General features: G+C 41.1%; 1 protein-coding gene across 1 annotated transcript in view; it reads right to left on the bottom strand.

Moving 5' to 3' along the window:
- Positions 1–626: 626 nt before the first annotated feature.
- Positions 627–15,739, bottom strand: part of CALCR (calcitonin receptor) — a 269,917-nt gene continuing 254,804 nt past the window's right edge. Inside the window, exon 13 of the mRNA XM_038392848.2 lies at positions 627–5,582. Within this exon, the coding sequence (XP_038248776.1) occupies positions 5,361–5,582 (222 nt within the window). The 3' untranslated portion in view covers positions 627–5,360. The remainder of the gene's footprint in view (positions 5,583–15,739) is intronic.

The following is a 15,739-nucleotide window of genomic DNA, read 5'->3' as shown; positions in this document are numbered from 1 at the left end:
GAATTTATATCATTGAAAAGAGCCAAACATTGTTTTTCGTTACTATTTGTAAGGGGAAAAAATAAGAACAGGAATGTGCTGAGATTTTTGCATCCCAGAACAAAGTTCCATCCCAGAGCAAAGTTTTATTGCCAAGTTATAAACACATGAAAATGGGGAGTTTGCAGTGGAAATACTGGCAAACCTTTAATTAAGGCAGAGCTGCTGCTAACTGTTATAAGGTGGAGCAAGCCATTTCCCCCAATTGTGCTGTATTTTTTTTAACTGAAATATATTTCTTAGGCATTTAAATGGACCAAATGAAATACAGTCTCAGCATTCCATGCCATGATTTTCTGAATTTGTGTTTAGTTTCTGTACCTAATAAAGAAGACAAGCGAGAAACTTTCTGCTTGATTTAGCTATTCAAACAAACCAGCTGTACAAATACTTCTGCCAGGGACAACATTAAGTGAAATGAGTTGTTATATGAGGGGATGAGGTTTCAGAGGAGAGGGGTCCTACTAAAGTTCTTGGTATAGGTTGTGTCTTCCCTGAAACTACTTTTTAAACCCATTGACTCAAATTTTCCTTGCAGCTTTTTGACACTCTAGTACGTATGTTATGCATAGCCCTGGAAGAGAAAAAAGAGCTGTTCTTGTGAAATGTTCTAAAATAATAAACATTTCTAAAGGCTGGATTTGCTCCTGCCAAGAAATTGCTATTGCTTGGTCATAGAAGTATTCTCACCATCATTGTCATAGAGACTTCAATGCTTTTTCTCAAGCACAGAGGTGAAATTCACATCACCTTTGTAATGCCTTAGTAATCAGACTGTATGCAGGTGCAGGGAAACGCCACCGAGGGGTTGAAATTCTCCTCCTCAAACCCTAACATAAAAAACAGCCCCTGCAACACTACTGCAATTATTCCAGCCTAGTGAGTCAATTATCAACTGCAGATCCTCTGTACCATCTGTATGGTGTGCTGGGGCCACTGGAGAATCTATGTACATATGACTCTGGCTTGAACTCATTGCTGCTTTCTGTGCAGGCCTCGGTGATGCTGGCATGGTTATAATGTCTGTGGCATACAAGCATGAAGCATGAAGAGCGTGGGAGACACTTCTGGAGAGAATATGCATATGAAGTAGACCAGGGTGGGAGAGTTGGATTTTCTGTTTCAGAGGAAATTCATTATTTTAATATTTTTTTTCCATTCCAGAATGGAACAAAAAACTAAAACTTAAGTTTCCCACATAACAAAATTCTAATTCTTTTTTGTTTCGGGTCAATTCGGGTCAAGTGTTTCCGGAAACACTTTTTTTGGGGCAAGAGCAAAACATTTTGTTCAAATTTTGACCTTTAAACTTTTAAATTCTTTTTATATAAAAAACCCCCGCAATTAATTTAGTATTGAAAAAAGTTATTTGGAAATTTAAAAAATCAAAACATTCCAGTCTGCAAGTGTCAGAATGGGATGTTTCAACCTTATCAAAATGCCTCCTTTTGCCTTTGTTGTTTTGATGAAATTTCATCAAAATCATACATTTTTCAAAACATTTTAATTTTGATGAATATGGCTGTTCCCATTGTTTTGATGAAAACATTCTGAACGGCTCTAACCTGCAGTCCCAATGTGAAGCTAATATTGAATTAAATAGATCTGTAGGCCAGATTCTCTGCTGATGAAAATTGTTGTAACTCCACTGACATCACTCAAGCTACTTTGGCCCACACCAGAATGTGAGATTTCCATCACATGAAGAGAAAACCAAGATCCTGAAGTTTGTTGCTCCAGCTGAGTTCATGAAGTAGAATGAATCAATGAATGAAGAAGCCAAGACATGATGTTCCCTTAGAAAAATATGTCAATAGTGTACTTTACCTGAATATAACAGACTCTGAAAAACAATTTGTACATATAAGTTACACAAGCATTTATCAGACCTTACGAATTATGTACATTTCTATTACAATACTCTATTTCCTGTAGTTAGAAATTAAGTACACCTGCTGGAGCCCTACTGGAAAGTACAATATGCATCAAAAATATTCAGAAATATAAAATTCATAGTAAAGCTGCCTTGTTTTCTTTGACTGTTAAATCCTCCATCATCCATGGTAGCTCACTAGCAAAAGTAGAAATAGCAATACACAAAACACTCTGTCCGAAAAAAAATACCTTCCTTTGTACAGTCAGCAAAGCAGACATGTTCAGTGGTCTCCAACCTAGGTTTTTCACTGGGTGAATGGACAGGACTATATTTTCTCCCCAAATACATCACTGGATTAAATAAACTCTGAATTCCACTGTCAGTGAACTCATTCTTGAAAGGTCATTTGATAGGAAGATGTGGTCCCGATATGTGTGTTGGAATGTAGAGGTTAGCACAGTTAGGTACAACCAGTAGACCTCCATGTCAATTTTACAGATGAACAGAAAAGCTTTGGGGCTCAATCCTGCTCAGAATGTTTAAAATCTCTCCCATATCAGCAAGCATGAGATTCATGTCTGTAAAGCAGGCCCACACAACGTCTGTGCACTATTTAAGTCCCATTCAAATACCTTAGGGCCTCATCCAAAGGCCATTTAAAGTCAATTGGAATCTCTTCATTGACTTCAATGGCTGTGGATCAGATGCTCAGTGCTTAAGTGTTGTACAGGCCTTGCGTGAGCTTAACGAATGAATTTCACCCTAACAGAATGTGAACTTGATCCTGCAGTTCTTTTTCCTCAGAATTCTTCCTGCAGGATTAGGCCCTCTACTTGGAGACTTAAGAGCTACAAATATATTGACATTGTAAAGCAAAGTGCTGGATTTGAAATATTTTCCCTCCTTTACTTACCTGGCAAGCTCTGAGGTTAGAATTCTCAGAACTAATTATAATTTAGGCAATCGAAGCAGTGCTAAGAGTAGAGCAAAATTACTTGTTTATGCCTCAACCAAGTCTGTGATTCTTGCAGGGGAAAAACAAATCTTGGATGGAATCTCAGTAAATAAAGAAGAAAGGAAGTTTAAAATATATTTGTAACTAGCTGGTGCCTCTGCAAAAGTCACTGGTTAGTGGAATTGTGACACCAGAGATAACATTTCCTCGTCCTCTTCTTCCTTCTCCTTTCCAGGCCCTACTTCCCTGGTTCTCCCTCCTTTCCCTATCCCTTCTCCTCCTTGAATCCCAGAGATGGGATCGTGACACAAGTGCTAAATCAACCTTCAAACAACTCATGGCTGAATGCTGATACTGAGATAGCTAAGGGAAGCAAGTGACACCAAAGACAGGAGTAGGTGGGTCTGTGGCATCAGAGGTATGTGACTGTCTCCCTTCTGTTTTCATTCCTTGTGCCTGAGGCTGGTAGAATTGTGCTGACAAATATATGTGGATCACACAATAGGTAGAAGTGGAGGCAAACAGAATGAATGGCCTCTTTCTGGTCTATCTGTAAAGTGCCAAATAACTGGTTAACCTAATAAAAAAGTCAAGACCTCATTGTACAAATACTAGTTGTTGGCTTTAAAATTACCCAACTACATGAAAACCAGAGGAGAAACAGTGATACATTTCACTGGACATCCTTTCAGATACTTGGGAACTTTATATACAAGATAAATTCTATAGGCAAAAAGTCCTAGGACTTGCAAGCACCTAGAACAAAAACTGGGTGAACAATAGGTTTTTTGGTTCACTTGCAATTCTGGGGGGAAAAACAGAATTTTAAAATATTTTTCACTGAATCAAAAAATTAAAAAGATAAAAATATATGATTCAGGTCAAACAAAATATTTCGTTCAACCTGAAACATTTTATTATTTTTATTTCAATTGAGCATTTAAAATTTTTTTAAATAAAATTAAAAGGAAATTTCTACACAATCTTTTTGAATAAAATAATTTAAATATTTAAATTTAGAAAATGTCAAAATGAAACATGATTTTTAAAATATTTTAGGGTTTTTTTTAACTGAAACAATTCAAAGAAACTGACATAAATCCATGGAATGTTTTGGTGTCAATGAATCTGCATTTTTTGCAGAAAATAAAAGTTTGGCATAAGAGAATTTGTCAAAAATATTTGCCAAGCTGTACTCAGAGCTGCCCAGGTACTGGTCCTACCCATTTGCAAGGACTTTTACATTCACCTTTGGAAAGAAATTGTAGCTATTTTACTCAGCCCAATGGTGTGTAACGGTCATTTGACACTGGCAATAGAGGAGCCTTACAGCTATAAATAAGTTACTCCTTGGCTGTAAGACTCATTTAACAATCATAAAAAGACCTTTAGTGTTTAATAATTACATAAAATATTGACTTTCTAATTATGAATATTTCTTCGGCTCTGACACTGGTATAAACTAGTTCCTCATCTCTTCCACTGGCCTCCTTTACTGCCAGCACACTACTTCATTAGACAGACAAATGTTCACCAGCAGCAGGCTGAGTGTCAACAGCAATTAACAAAAATTTTAATTTCTAAACACATTTCACAGTTTATTCATAGTGCAAAATTGTTCCTTACTTATCAGATTGCTGGGCAGAGTATTATGGCTACAGGTTTCCTATGAATGAATATTATCGAGCAACTAGCATAGCTTGAACAAAAAATATTTTTGAGATTTTTCCAGGACTTTCATGAGGCTCCCAAAGACGTGTTTTGTTTCTCTACTGATGCTTATGCCTACTAGTGTTGAATGTTTTTAATGCAATAAATAGTTTACCTTTGTTTCTGTTTTGCACCTGATGTCAGGAGGGTAATTCTGTATGAGATCCTTTTGAGCTAAGGATTTGAATATCTTGGAATGATGGGTTTCTCTTCCCCCCACCCCCAAGTGCAAACATTTCCAGGAAAGCAGCAGAGCTGATCAAAATGAAAACAACAACAGATTCCAAGCCTGTTACACCTAATGAAAGATGATCGTTTAAAGTCTAGGGTGAAAGAAAGGTATTTAAAGCAACAAATGCTGAACAATTCCAATCTGTCGTTAGTTAGTGTAGTCTGGAAACTGAACACTCCTTGCTATGAACTAATCCGTTCTTCTATATCTGCTATGGGATACCTTGAATTGTTATGACTATTAAATCTGTGTGTCATATGGCAAGTAGCAGGAACTGTGGAAAATCCAAATGTTTCATTGAATAGTTCCGTTCTCAGCCCTGTTTCTAAAAGCAGCATGCTGTAGTAGTATCAAATACTATATCCACCTCTCTCAGGCAGACTCTCACTGGGCCATCACTGGCCGAAACTGATGCTTCTATAGTTTGCATAAGATGTGTCCTGTTTAGCACTCTCTCACAGTGGCACTCAAGTCTGAACTCCTCCCCTTCACCCCACCCTGCCATTAACAGAATGCAAAATGACCTGTGTGTCTCGTTTTCCTCTGAGCTAGGCAGACGTCTCTCCAGATTTTAATGCAACGAGTTCAGAGTCATCTATGTATTTTTCATTTAACTGTTCGTTGATGGAATCGTGATGATACAGATAAACTGGGACCTCGGTGATAGATGTTGCTGTGTAGGAGGTAGATCGCGTAGAGCAGTGCTCGCGTCGTCTTTGCCCCCATTGGGTCTTATACTGCATCCATTGCCTCTTTAGAGCGCCTTGTACCTGCAAGGGGAAGCCAAGCAATAGTTTTATCATTATTATTAGTCGATGGAGTTGGCTGGGATTTGAACTGGCATAACAAGCTGGCATAACAAGGCACAAGCTGGCTCACTTTGCTTTTTTTTATTATGCTGGAAATTCTACTTTCCAGTATCAACCCAGTGCCATGGCTTTTCACCGAATGTTTATTTTAATCTCCTTGTGTCCACCTTACTTTGAGGTTAGAACTGGTTGAAAAATATTTAAGAATAGTTTTATTCGGGGTGAAATGTTCTCAGTGCAGAGAACTATGCTTAAAACTTCAGCAGTGAAACTTAAGTGGTGTACACTCAGGACATTTTGCCCCAGAGAAACTAGTCATGAATAGTAAAACTATTGAAGCGATGCAGAGGCCTTGGTGCTGGCCCACTGCCCGCCGGTGGTTTTCATCCTTTGTACATACACCATCACGGGGAGGAGGAGAAAGCAATTTCCTCAGACAGCTGATTTCAGACTCGGCCTATATAACTATGCAGAGGAATACCAAACCTCCTTAACATCCTTACTGGCCATTCCCAGGTCTTGGGTCCAGGCATGAAGGAGTGAATGGGGTACTAGCCTGCTTGCTCCTCCCCAAAGCAGGTGTGTGGAAAATAAGAGAGGAACAGACAAAGACAGAGTGTTGGGGTGGGTAATAATTTACTGCAACAATGTGATGTAAATAACTGCACTGGGAGCAAGCAGGTGAGGAATTGAGACATACGGATGTACCCCGGTGTCACAGTGCTCCATACCACCCTTTCCTCAGGGCTATGTCTAAACACACAGACTAGCCTTAAGATGGGCAGTACCTTTGACTTAGATAGCAACATTTAAGTATCGTTGATATCCCTGGTAATGCCTGAATTCTAATGCATTTTATTAGTTCATAGACAGTAAATGTCACCCACACACAAATAGCAGCAGCAGCAGCCTCTGTACCTCTCTGGTGGGCTGGAGGGAGGCTACTGTCATGTCATAGAAAGGTGAGGCTTCATTAGGCACTGCTAAAACTGTGAGATGCTTACAAAGCGTATAGTGGGTTACGTCACTATGCTAGGAAGGGATATGTCAGTGGCTTGCAACTTTGTATTTTTAGCCAAGGACCAAGCTGAGTGATCCTAAAAATCCTACATGCAAGTAGTTGGGCTTCAACAGGATTACTTAACGCATAACAAGAATGACAGCCATATCATCTCTTTGCTGTAGTCCAGTTGAAGACAATGTGGTTAGAATTGTTTTCAGCTGGAGAAGTGTTGTTTTTATTTACTCTCCCATAACTCAAGAATGGCTGAATGTATTTTTGCTAGAGGCCAAGCACAGAGAAAGCCTAGGTTTATACTGGAAACCACAGTGCATCCTGACTTATAAGGGGCATGACCAAAGTTTATTATGGTAATGCTAAGGGGAACGAGCTGCATTAATGAGATTTTCATATCATGCCATAGCAGAAATTTGATTAGTGAAAAGGATCTTCGGTATGATCTAATGTGACAAGGCATTGCTAATACAGCAGCAAAGCTGTAGTACAGAACTGTAGGTAAGTCCTGTATGAATTTCAGTTACTTAATGAGCAGCTTTCACCCTTACATGGTTCATATCGTGTGTATATACAGTGTCTCACATCAGTGAAACCCACAGGAAGGGATCAAGGGAAGCAATCTTTGCAAGGATTCATTCAGAGAATTTCCCCACATCATTCTGTGGGGCAAGAGGAGATAGGGAATGGGGAAAAGCCTAGAGGACAGTCCTTGAAACCTGTTGGATCAGAGGGAGGCCAGGGCAACCTGTGCAGAAACCTTGTTTCTCTACCCTGGCTCTAGCCACCAGCAGCCCCTTTCCCCCCTTACTAGGGTAACCAGACAGCAAGTGTGAAAAATCAGGACAGGGTAGGGGGTAATAAGCGCCTATATAAGACAAAGCCCCAAATATCTGAACTGTCTCTATAAAATTGGGACATCTGGTCACCCTACCCCTTACCTACCTTAAAACACAACTCCATTGGGGTTGCATTGTGAGCAGGGACCATCGCTGCCCTGGAGGCTACTGGAGTGTGGGTTGGTGCTCTGCAGAAAAGATGATTTGGAGTTTACTCTTTCTGAGTAAGCTCCAGGTGGCTGGAAGGAGGAAGAGGATGTGTCCCCTGGTCTTGCTCCTGGCCCACCTATGTCTTTCCCCTCCACTCTCCATGAGGATCCCAGGACCAGTGAAAAGGCCCCTGTGGGTCCAGAGTAGGAGGGAATGCTGCTGCAGAGGGTGGGTGAGCCCCTCATGCACCCTCCAGCTGCTTCTATTCATGTTGTGGTCTGAGGTTGCTCTAGGATAAATGCAGGCTGAGGAAAAACATGGCTTAAAGAAGAGAGGCCTGATCATAGTATGAAGAGCTGCATAATCTACCGTGAGTAGCAGCTCATTTTGGTCTCATCAGGGGGTAAAACTTTGGTTGTGGGGAATTTGGAAGAGTGCAAGCATTCCTCTCCCAATTCAACCTAGGGTTAAAATTGCTATGAATTAAAATGAATAAACTCCATCAGGTACCGAGTGCATGAGGTTAAAGTATATGTGTTTTTAATTCTTCACTGAATCTTTAGTTTATGAGATTCTGATGCACTTACAAATTGAGTTAAACTGTATTTCTGTGCTAAAGCCAAGGAATAGGAACTGATTTCAAATGATCATATCCTCTGCTAATTAAAATTATCCATATGCAGATTTGAAATGTATTAGCCACATGACTGTGCTTTTAAAAATCATGTGCATGACATTAATATGTTAATAATCAAAGAGATTATCAGATGGATGTTACACCACAATGGTGCATGAAATAAAACAAAGTCTAAGTAAAGAGGAAATTTGGGTTTACTTTATTCTTCAGCTCTCTAAAATGTTTTCTGTTCTCTGCCAGCCATTCACACCTCTTTGGCAAGAAAGATACATGGCTATATTTTCAAACAGACTTTCCATTTTCTTGGCCAACCTTTGAGTGTAGAAGTAACCTCAGAACTGGAAGTATGGTCTACTGAGCAGGCTAACGCAGAAAGCTCATACCATCTGTATAGAGTTGTTGTTGTAGAGAAGTACCGCAGTGCTGCTGGACATTGTCCCATCACAAGAATAACGTTCTGCAGTCATGGGTGGGTCCAGCTCTCAGTTTAGGGAACTGAGAAAATCATCCCCATAATTTACACATTCACTTTCTTCTTTTCCAATTAGTTAAGTCATCAGCAATGTACAATGGCTTCTTATTCAGTGTCTTGGCGAATAATGCTGTAGGCTGGGCTTGTATGGAATGGAGGAAAATAATTTGCAGTGAGGAAGTGAGTGTGGCTTGCTGCAAATACTGATGTGAAAGGCTAATAAGTCTTGGGAGGTTTTGGACAAACATCATCTGTTTCTGCCTTGAAGTGAACGACCCAGTAGTACAAAGTAAATCATTGATGAGCGGAACTTCTGTCACATTAATGCTAAGTCCCTACCTCTGTCATAGTATGTTTTTCCATGAAATATCACTCTGCGTTCTAGTAACTTGGCAGTATTTGGATATACAGGTCTGGAAATGGTCTCGCACCAAGCCTGAGGACTGTGGCTTTAATCTGTGCTGTGCATTTGATCCAAGTTGCAGCATGAGCCCCTGGAAGAATTCTAGTTGACTCAGCCAGAATTCTCCAGAAACCCAGGAGGGAACACATGCTGGAGTGGCAATAGTGTCTACCTCTGGGAGAGGACAGCAGATGCTCCTTTCAATGCCAGGCCAACTCCAAGGACCAATGTGGGGGAGATCTCAGGCTGTCCCTTTCAAACCCCTTTTTTGAGGTGCCTAGTGCTGCCACCAATGCTAGCTAGAGGCAGTATCTCTGCTCTTTACCAAGATTATGGCCTTGAACCCCTCTCTCTTCCCTTGTGCACCTGAAAGAATAACTGGAATTTGGAAGAAAGTGATTGAGGACAAAAAGGAGGCGAGGTGTAGACACCATCCTTCCAGAAAGAGAAAATGTCTGAAGATTAATAAGGTCCCCTAACTGAATCTCTATAGAACACTGTAGGCCCAGTGCTGCTGTCTGTTCTCAGGCAAAACTCCCATTGAAATCAGTAAGAGTTCTGGCAGAGGAAGGACTGCAGCACTGGTCTCTATGGAGACAGCCTCTCACTTCCAGGTGTTAAACCTGTCACCCTACCCACTGAGTTTGTCTTTTGTCAAGTTTGTAGAAAATCATCTTCATCCACTGCTGCTATAATAAGTTTACTTAGTGCTTCGACAGCTATGGACAGAGCTAATTAATCCTCAGAGTGAGGCAGGGAACTAATTGCTATTATCCCAATTTCACAGATGGAAACTGAAGTAGAGAAATTAGGTGACTTGCCAAATGCTGCATGGGGATTTCTTAGCAGAGCTGGGCTGGGCTGAGAACTCTGTAGTTCCTGGCTCCTAGCCTTGAGCTCAGTCTATTAGATCACTGAAGGCTGGTCCTAATGGTTGTGAAGTTAGACTGGATGAGTATAAAATCGTCCCTTTCTTAAATTAGGTGCCCCACTCTGACATTCTTTTATGGGTGTTGTTTATATTTATAACTTAAAAAAACCAATTATGGGTGAAATCCACCTCGGGGAGAAAGGCACTCTATGGGGGCTACATTGTAGCCTTGACCCCTGGGAATGGATTGCACCTTTCCAACATCCTCTTTTCTGCCACACTTCACCCACGTTAGCCCAGTTACTTGGACTATACAACTGTGAGCACATTTTATGCTACTTAGATATCTACCAACAAAGTCCCGATTTACATGTACTACCAGATAGCCTTGGGTCTATGTGCTATAAAATATGCCCATAATTATTTTCAAATTACTGATGACTTGATCTATAAATGGGTTCATGAATTTTACAACTGCTGCATGCACACATTGTGTGATATTGCTAAATATTAACCTGTAACTTTCTTAAAAAAGAAAAGGAGTACTTGTGGCACCTTAGAGACTAACAAATTTATTTGAGCATAAGCTTTTGTGAGCTAGAGCTCACTTCATCGGATGCATTCAGTGGAAAATATGATGAAGTGAGCTGTAGCTCACGAAAGCTTATGCTCAAATAAATTTGTTAGTCTCTAAGGTGCCACAAGTACTCCTTTTCTTTTTGCGAATACAGACTAACATGGCTGCTACTCTGAAACCAAACTTTTTAATGTTTCATTGATTGGCTGTTTGCAAAGATAAGTGCAAATGAGAAGATTTCTTAGCACATCTCTCATTGTTGATATATATGATCCATTTCACCACGGATTCATTAGACCATCATCATATCTACAGCTGCAATCATGTAGTTAGATACCCAAGTGATAGAATGCACATACAATTATTTAGGGGAGCAACACTGTAGATGCAAAATTGGAAGCCACTTTTCAATCTCCAGCCCTATTTCTTATCTACTTTTAGGCTTTATTTAGTCCAAACATGTCTCTGTGATGTCCAGGTTTGCTAGGTGTGCTAAAGCCACGGAGCTGCCTCCTGTTTCATTTCAAGCTGGCAATTCAGAGGAGGATACTCAGTCACTAGGAGACAGTATGTGACTACTCCTCTGCTGACCACCATATACATCAATAAGAGTATAGGGACTAGGGATCCCATGAGTGTATGTTCTGACTGTTCACTGTGTCCCGGATATCCTCACAGTGATTTGGATCTTCTGGCTGAGCGACATCAGTCAGACAATGAAGATTTTTAAGAGTGGCTGAACACTGAGGAAGCAACTCTCAACTAACCACGGTATTATGAAGCTGGTCCTGGAGATGTCAGATGTGAAGTCATCAAAGAGGACAGAGATCTCCGTCCTATGGGGAACTCACTAACAGCTATGGATGTCTCCTACTACCAGCAGTTTAGCTGGGTGCTGGAAGAATGCATGAAGTATCACTCTTCTCCAGTGATTGAAATCTGAACCCAGAAAGGGATCCGCATTTTACAAATAGCCACTATCAAAATAGTGGGCTGAATGAGCCAACACAGAGTGCCAGATCCAAACACCCACTGAACTTTGTGGTGTCCAGAATCTGGATCTGATGAAGATATTGGTACAGTAATTGACTTGCTTTAAATTAGCAACAGGGAAGCCAATGGGAAACTTTAACATTTCCAAAGAATGTAAATATTCTGGATGTTTGGCTTTTTTCAAGACGCTTTATTTTAAATAATAGATCATTTTACTGGACCTGAATTGCAATGGAACTCTTGTAGAAGTTAATAGTGTCTACATTACTAACCACTTATTGCAAACACTAAATTATTAATGGGCAGGAGAAACTGAGTGATCTGAGTATTTAAGAATTTTGAGTAGTGAAATGAATATGGTATAATTCCTTAATATGAATGTATTAATTCTGATTCCTAATTTTATGTACACATTGTATGAAAATAAGAAAATTGTGATGTATAGTTCGTACTTAGTAACGTTCCTGAAACTTTGCCGTTGATTTTCTGCTTAAGACCACATTATGCGTAAATTAGTAAAGCATATAATAATTCATACTGTCAGTTAATGTCTTATCTACTTTATGAGTGACACTTTGCAATGTATTATCTATGACGACATTGTAATTTACAAGGACATACAGGACACAACTTCATTGTTATACTTGGAAACCAGGAACAAGCTGATTACCAGAGTTCCACTGTGTATAAATCATTAAATATGCATGGCCCAGAGACAGAATAGCCCACTGGTCAGGGCATTCATCTGGGAGGGAGCAGATGCAGGTTACAGTCACCCTGCTCCAGTGACTAATTATTCATACAACAATTCATACAATTATTCATACAAGTGGAACACCTTCAACAGGAGAGATTGAGAGAACTCTGCACCAGAGTACCCCCACGGTCCAGGGGGTAAGGGCATTTTCCCAGGGGGGCAGGTACTTAGTTCAAATTCCTTCTCCACATTAGGCTGAGGGGAAAATTGAACCTGGGTCTCCCACATTCAGCCCAGCTCTAATCAGTGAGCTAAAAGGCAAGGGTGGGGTTGGGCACCACCACCTCTATTTGTTTAGGGGTGTTTGGTGTGCGCTGAGTACACTATTGGATGGGCCTAGCAAGCTATATAGGCAGGGGAACACCTACTTTGAGCGTCCTGCTGGGTCTTCGGTGTGAGATAGACACTGCTGCACCTTGCCTGAGGCAGCTGTCTACATGCGCACTGGCAGAAATTTAGGCACCTTGGGTGAGAGCCACAAAGGGATTTAGGTGTTGCAGTGCATTGCAGCACCTAACTTTTAAGCATCTAGAAAATCACCAATGCTGTGATCCACAAAGTCTTAGGTTTCTGGGCTCCCTCTACAGTCAATGGGGAAAGACAGGCAACTTTGATTGTGGTTCCGATCTACAAAGCCAGCACGTGAGGGGGGGAGCCACCTAAACTAGTCTCTGGAGATGCTGACCAGAGGAGTGTGTGCTAAGCCCAGCCCCTCTCACGGTGCTAGGTGCCTAAGTCTGGGCTCTGAGGAGGCACTGATTTCCGCCGGTGATCTACAAATGAGGTGAAGATAGGCGTTCAGCCACCTACATTGCACGTGAAGCCCAAAACAGCTGTGTGTGTGTGTGTGGGGGGACATCCTTTGTAATCGTTAACCTAGTGAATAGGGTACTTCCTAGGAAGATCCTAGGAAGTGGGAATCCCCGTTCCACCTGAGCAGGAGAAGGGATTTGAACAGGGATCAGCCACTTCTTAAATGAATACCCTAGCCACAGGTCTATGCAATGTTCTGGTGTGGGTCTCCATCCACTTCTTCTATTGAAGTTGTTTCACTTTACTAAATTAATTGTATAATTAAATGTTAATTGGGCCAGTGAAGAGGTAGAATGACTATATAGCCCAGTGATTAGGGCACTTACCTGAGATATAGCCAATCCCTGATCAAATCCCTTCTCCCCTGCAGGAGGAAGGGGGGACTTATACTGGGGACTCCCATATTGTGGGTCACTGCCCTAGCTGCTAGCTTACAGATTATAAGAGAAGTCCTCCTCCTTGCCCCACCCTCAGCTGTTTTGTGTGAACTTGCCTGAGGGACCCGATCTGGTAGGCAGGCTCTGAGCATGCCTACTGGATTGGATTCCAACATGCAAGTTAGTTGGACTAATGCCTGTCTTCCCTGGTTTATGAATCACTCTGTGGCTTAGGCACCTAGAGTGAGGGAGCAGTGTGCATGCTCAGAAATAGGTGCTTAGGGAATCTTTACTGCAAATCTTATGCACCAAGTGAATTTAGATGCTTGCAGGGTTAGGCAGCAGGCAAGTGGGAGTTTTGTGGATCATAGTGGTACCTAAAAACAGGACTTAGGCACCAAAGTACCTTTGTGGATTGCACTCCTTGTAACTTTGGATGCCTACTACTTTAGGCAGTGGCTGAGCAGGGAGTTTGAGGATCTCAGTGGTGCCTAAATGTTGGAGTTAGGTACCAGAGTCCTTTGATGGATCTAGCCTTTAGTCCAGGGGTGGCCAACCTGTGGCTCCAGAGCCACATGCGGCTCTTCAGAAGTTAATATGCGGCTCCTTGTATAGGCACTGACTCCGGGGCTGGAGCTACAGGCGCCAACTTTCCAGTGTGCCAGGAGGTGCTCACTGCTCAACTCCTGGCTCTGCCACAGGCCTGCCCCCACTCCACCCTTTCCCGCCCCCTCCCCTGAGCCTGCTATGCTCTCGCTCCTCCCCCTCTCCCCCAGAGCCTCCTGCGTGCCACGTAACAGCTGATCAGGAGGTACAGGGAGGAGTGCCAGTGGGTGAGAGATGCTGGGAGCAGGGTGGGGGAGCTCATGGGCGGCTGCTGCTGTATTACTGTGGCTCTCTGGTGATGTACATTGGTAAATTCTGGCTCCTTCTCAGGCTCAGGTTGGCCACCCCTGCCTTAGTCTATTTAGATTCTATGTCTTTGATTTTAGGACTCTATCCAGGATTTATATTGGGGATAATCTAGTATACTTAATCCTGCCTCAGTGTCTAAATGATCTGGACTAACTGACTTCCTGAGGTCTCGTTGAGCCCTTCATTTCTACGGTTCAGATAGCCCTAAATTCAAACACAAAGTTATTCCCACAGTTATTTGCACCTGCAGTTGGAGGCTTGGTTAAAAATATGGCCAATATTGTGTAATTATTCCCATTGATTATCCAGTTAATTATGATCCATGTTATTACACCAGCCATATTAGTCATTAATGTATATACAGATGTGTGTAGCTTTAAGGGGTAACATACTGAGTCTTGATTTTTGTTGAAGGAAGTTGCGTACCCATCTCCCTTTGCACAATGCTGAAAACTGAACTCTTCAAATGCACACAATTTTTACAAGAAATACCTTGTTTTAATTTCAGCAGAGTTTCATGGTAATGCTCCCGATATGTTTCAAAAGTATTTTTCTGCTAAACTGCTTTCAGAAAGTGGCTTTTTGTAGATATTAAAGCAGCTCTTGATGTGTCTTACCAAGCTATTTTTATTTATAAAACCATTATTATAGTGGAGTAGACCTAAAAGCAGTAGTAGGCACATAACATATTGATCCAGCTGTCAGAAAGTGGGAGAGAACTTTTACTCAAGGGTTTTTATTTATCAATTACTACTTAAAATCATAAACCTTAACAGGCCAATGCTGATCCTCAAATGAGTGAATGAAATGGCACTTTGTAATGACACAGAACTATTTCTCTGAATATATGATGCAGAGAGTTTGTATCATTCAGTTTAATTAGACAGACAAGTTAACTTTTAAGGTCAGGGGTTGGATTGAGACAGTATACTGTGGTCGTTCATGACAGCATTTCTCTGGGAACTCAATTACTTTTTGCAGGATAAAAGCTATGATTAAAAAATAATTTCTAGGTTTATGGATATAGATAGAAATAAAAGCTCTAGGAGATTTGCATGACTTTCATTAATCTCAACAGGGTGTCGATAATGGTGCCTAATGGTCAAAACTCACATATTAGCACCATTGACTATTTCACTGCTGATTATTTTAGCCAATCATCCCACTATTCTGGATTGGAGGCAGAAGTTGGTACATGAAGGAGGCTGATATAGAATGCAACCTATTTTTGTCTTTCGTCTGACATAGATTAAATTGAGAGGGTAAAGAGTGAGGACCTCATCCCCTGGACTTCATTTT

This window comes from Dermochelys coriacea, chromosome 2 (assembly GCF_009764565.3).
Source record: "Dermochelys coriacea isolate rDerCor1 chromosome 2, rDerCor1.pri.v4, whole genome shotgun sequence".
In the NCBI taxonomy this organism is placed as follows: domain Eukaryota; kingdom Metazoa; phylum Chordata; order Testudines; family Dermochelyidae; genus Dermochelys; species Dermochelys coriacea.
This window is presented reverse-complemented; position numbering and strand designations above follow the sequence as displayed.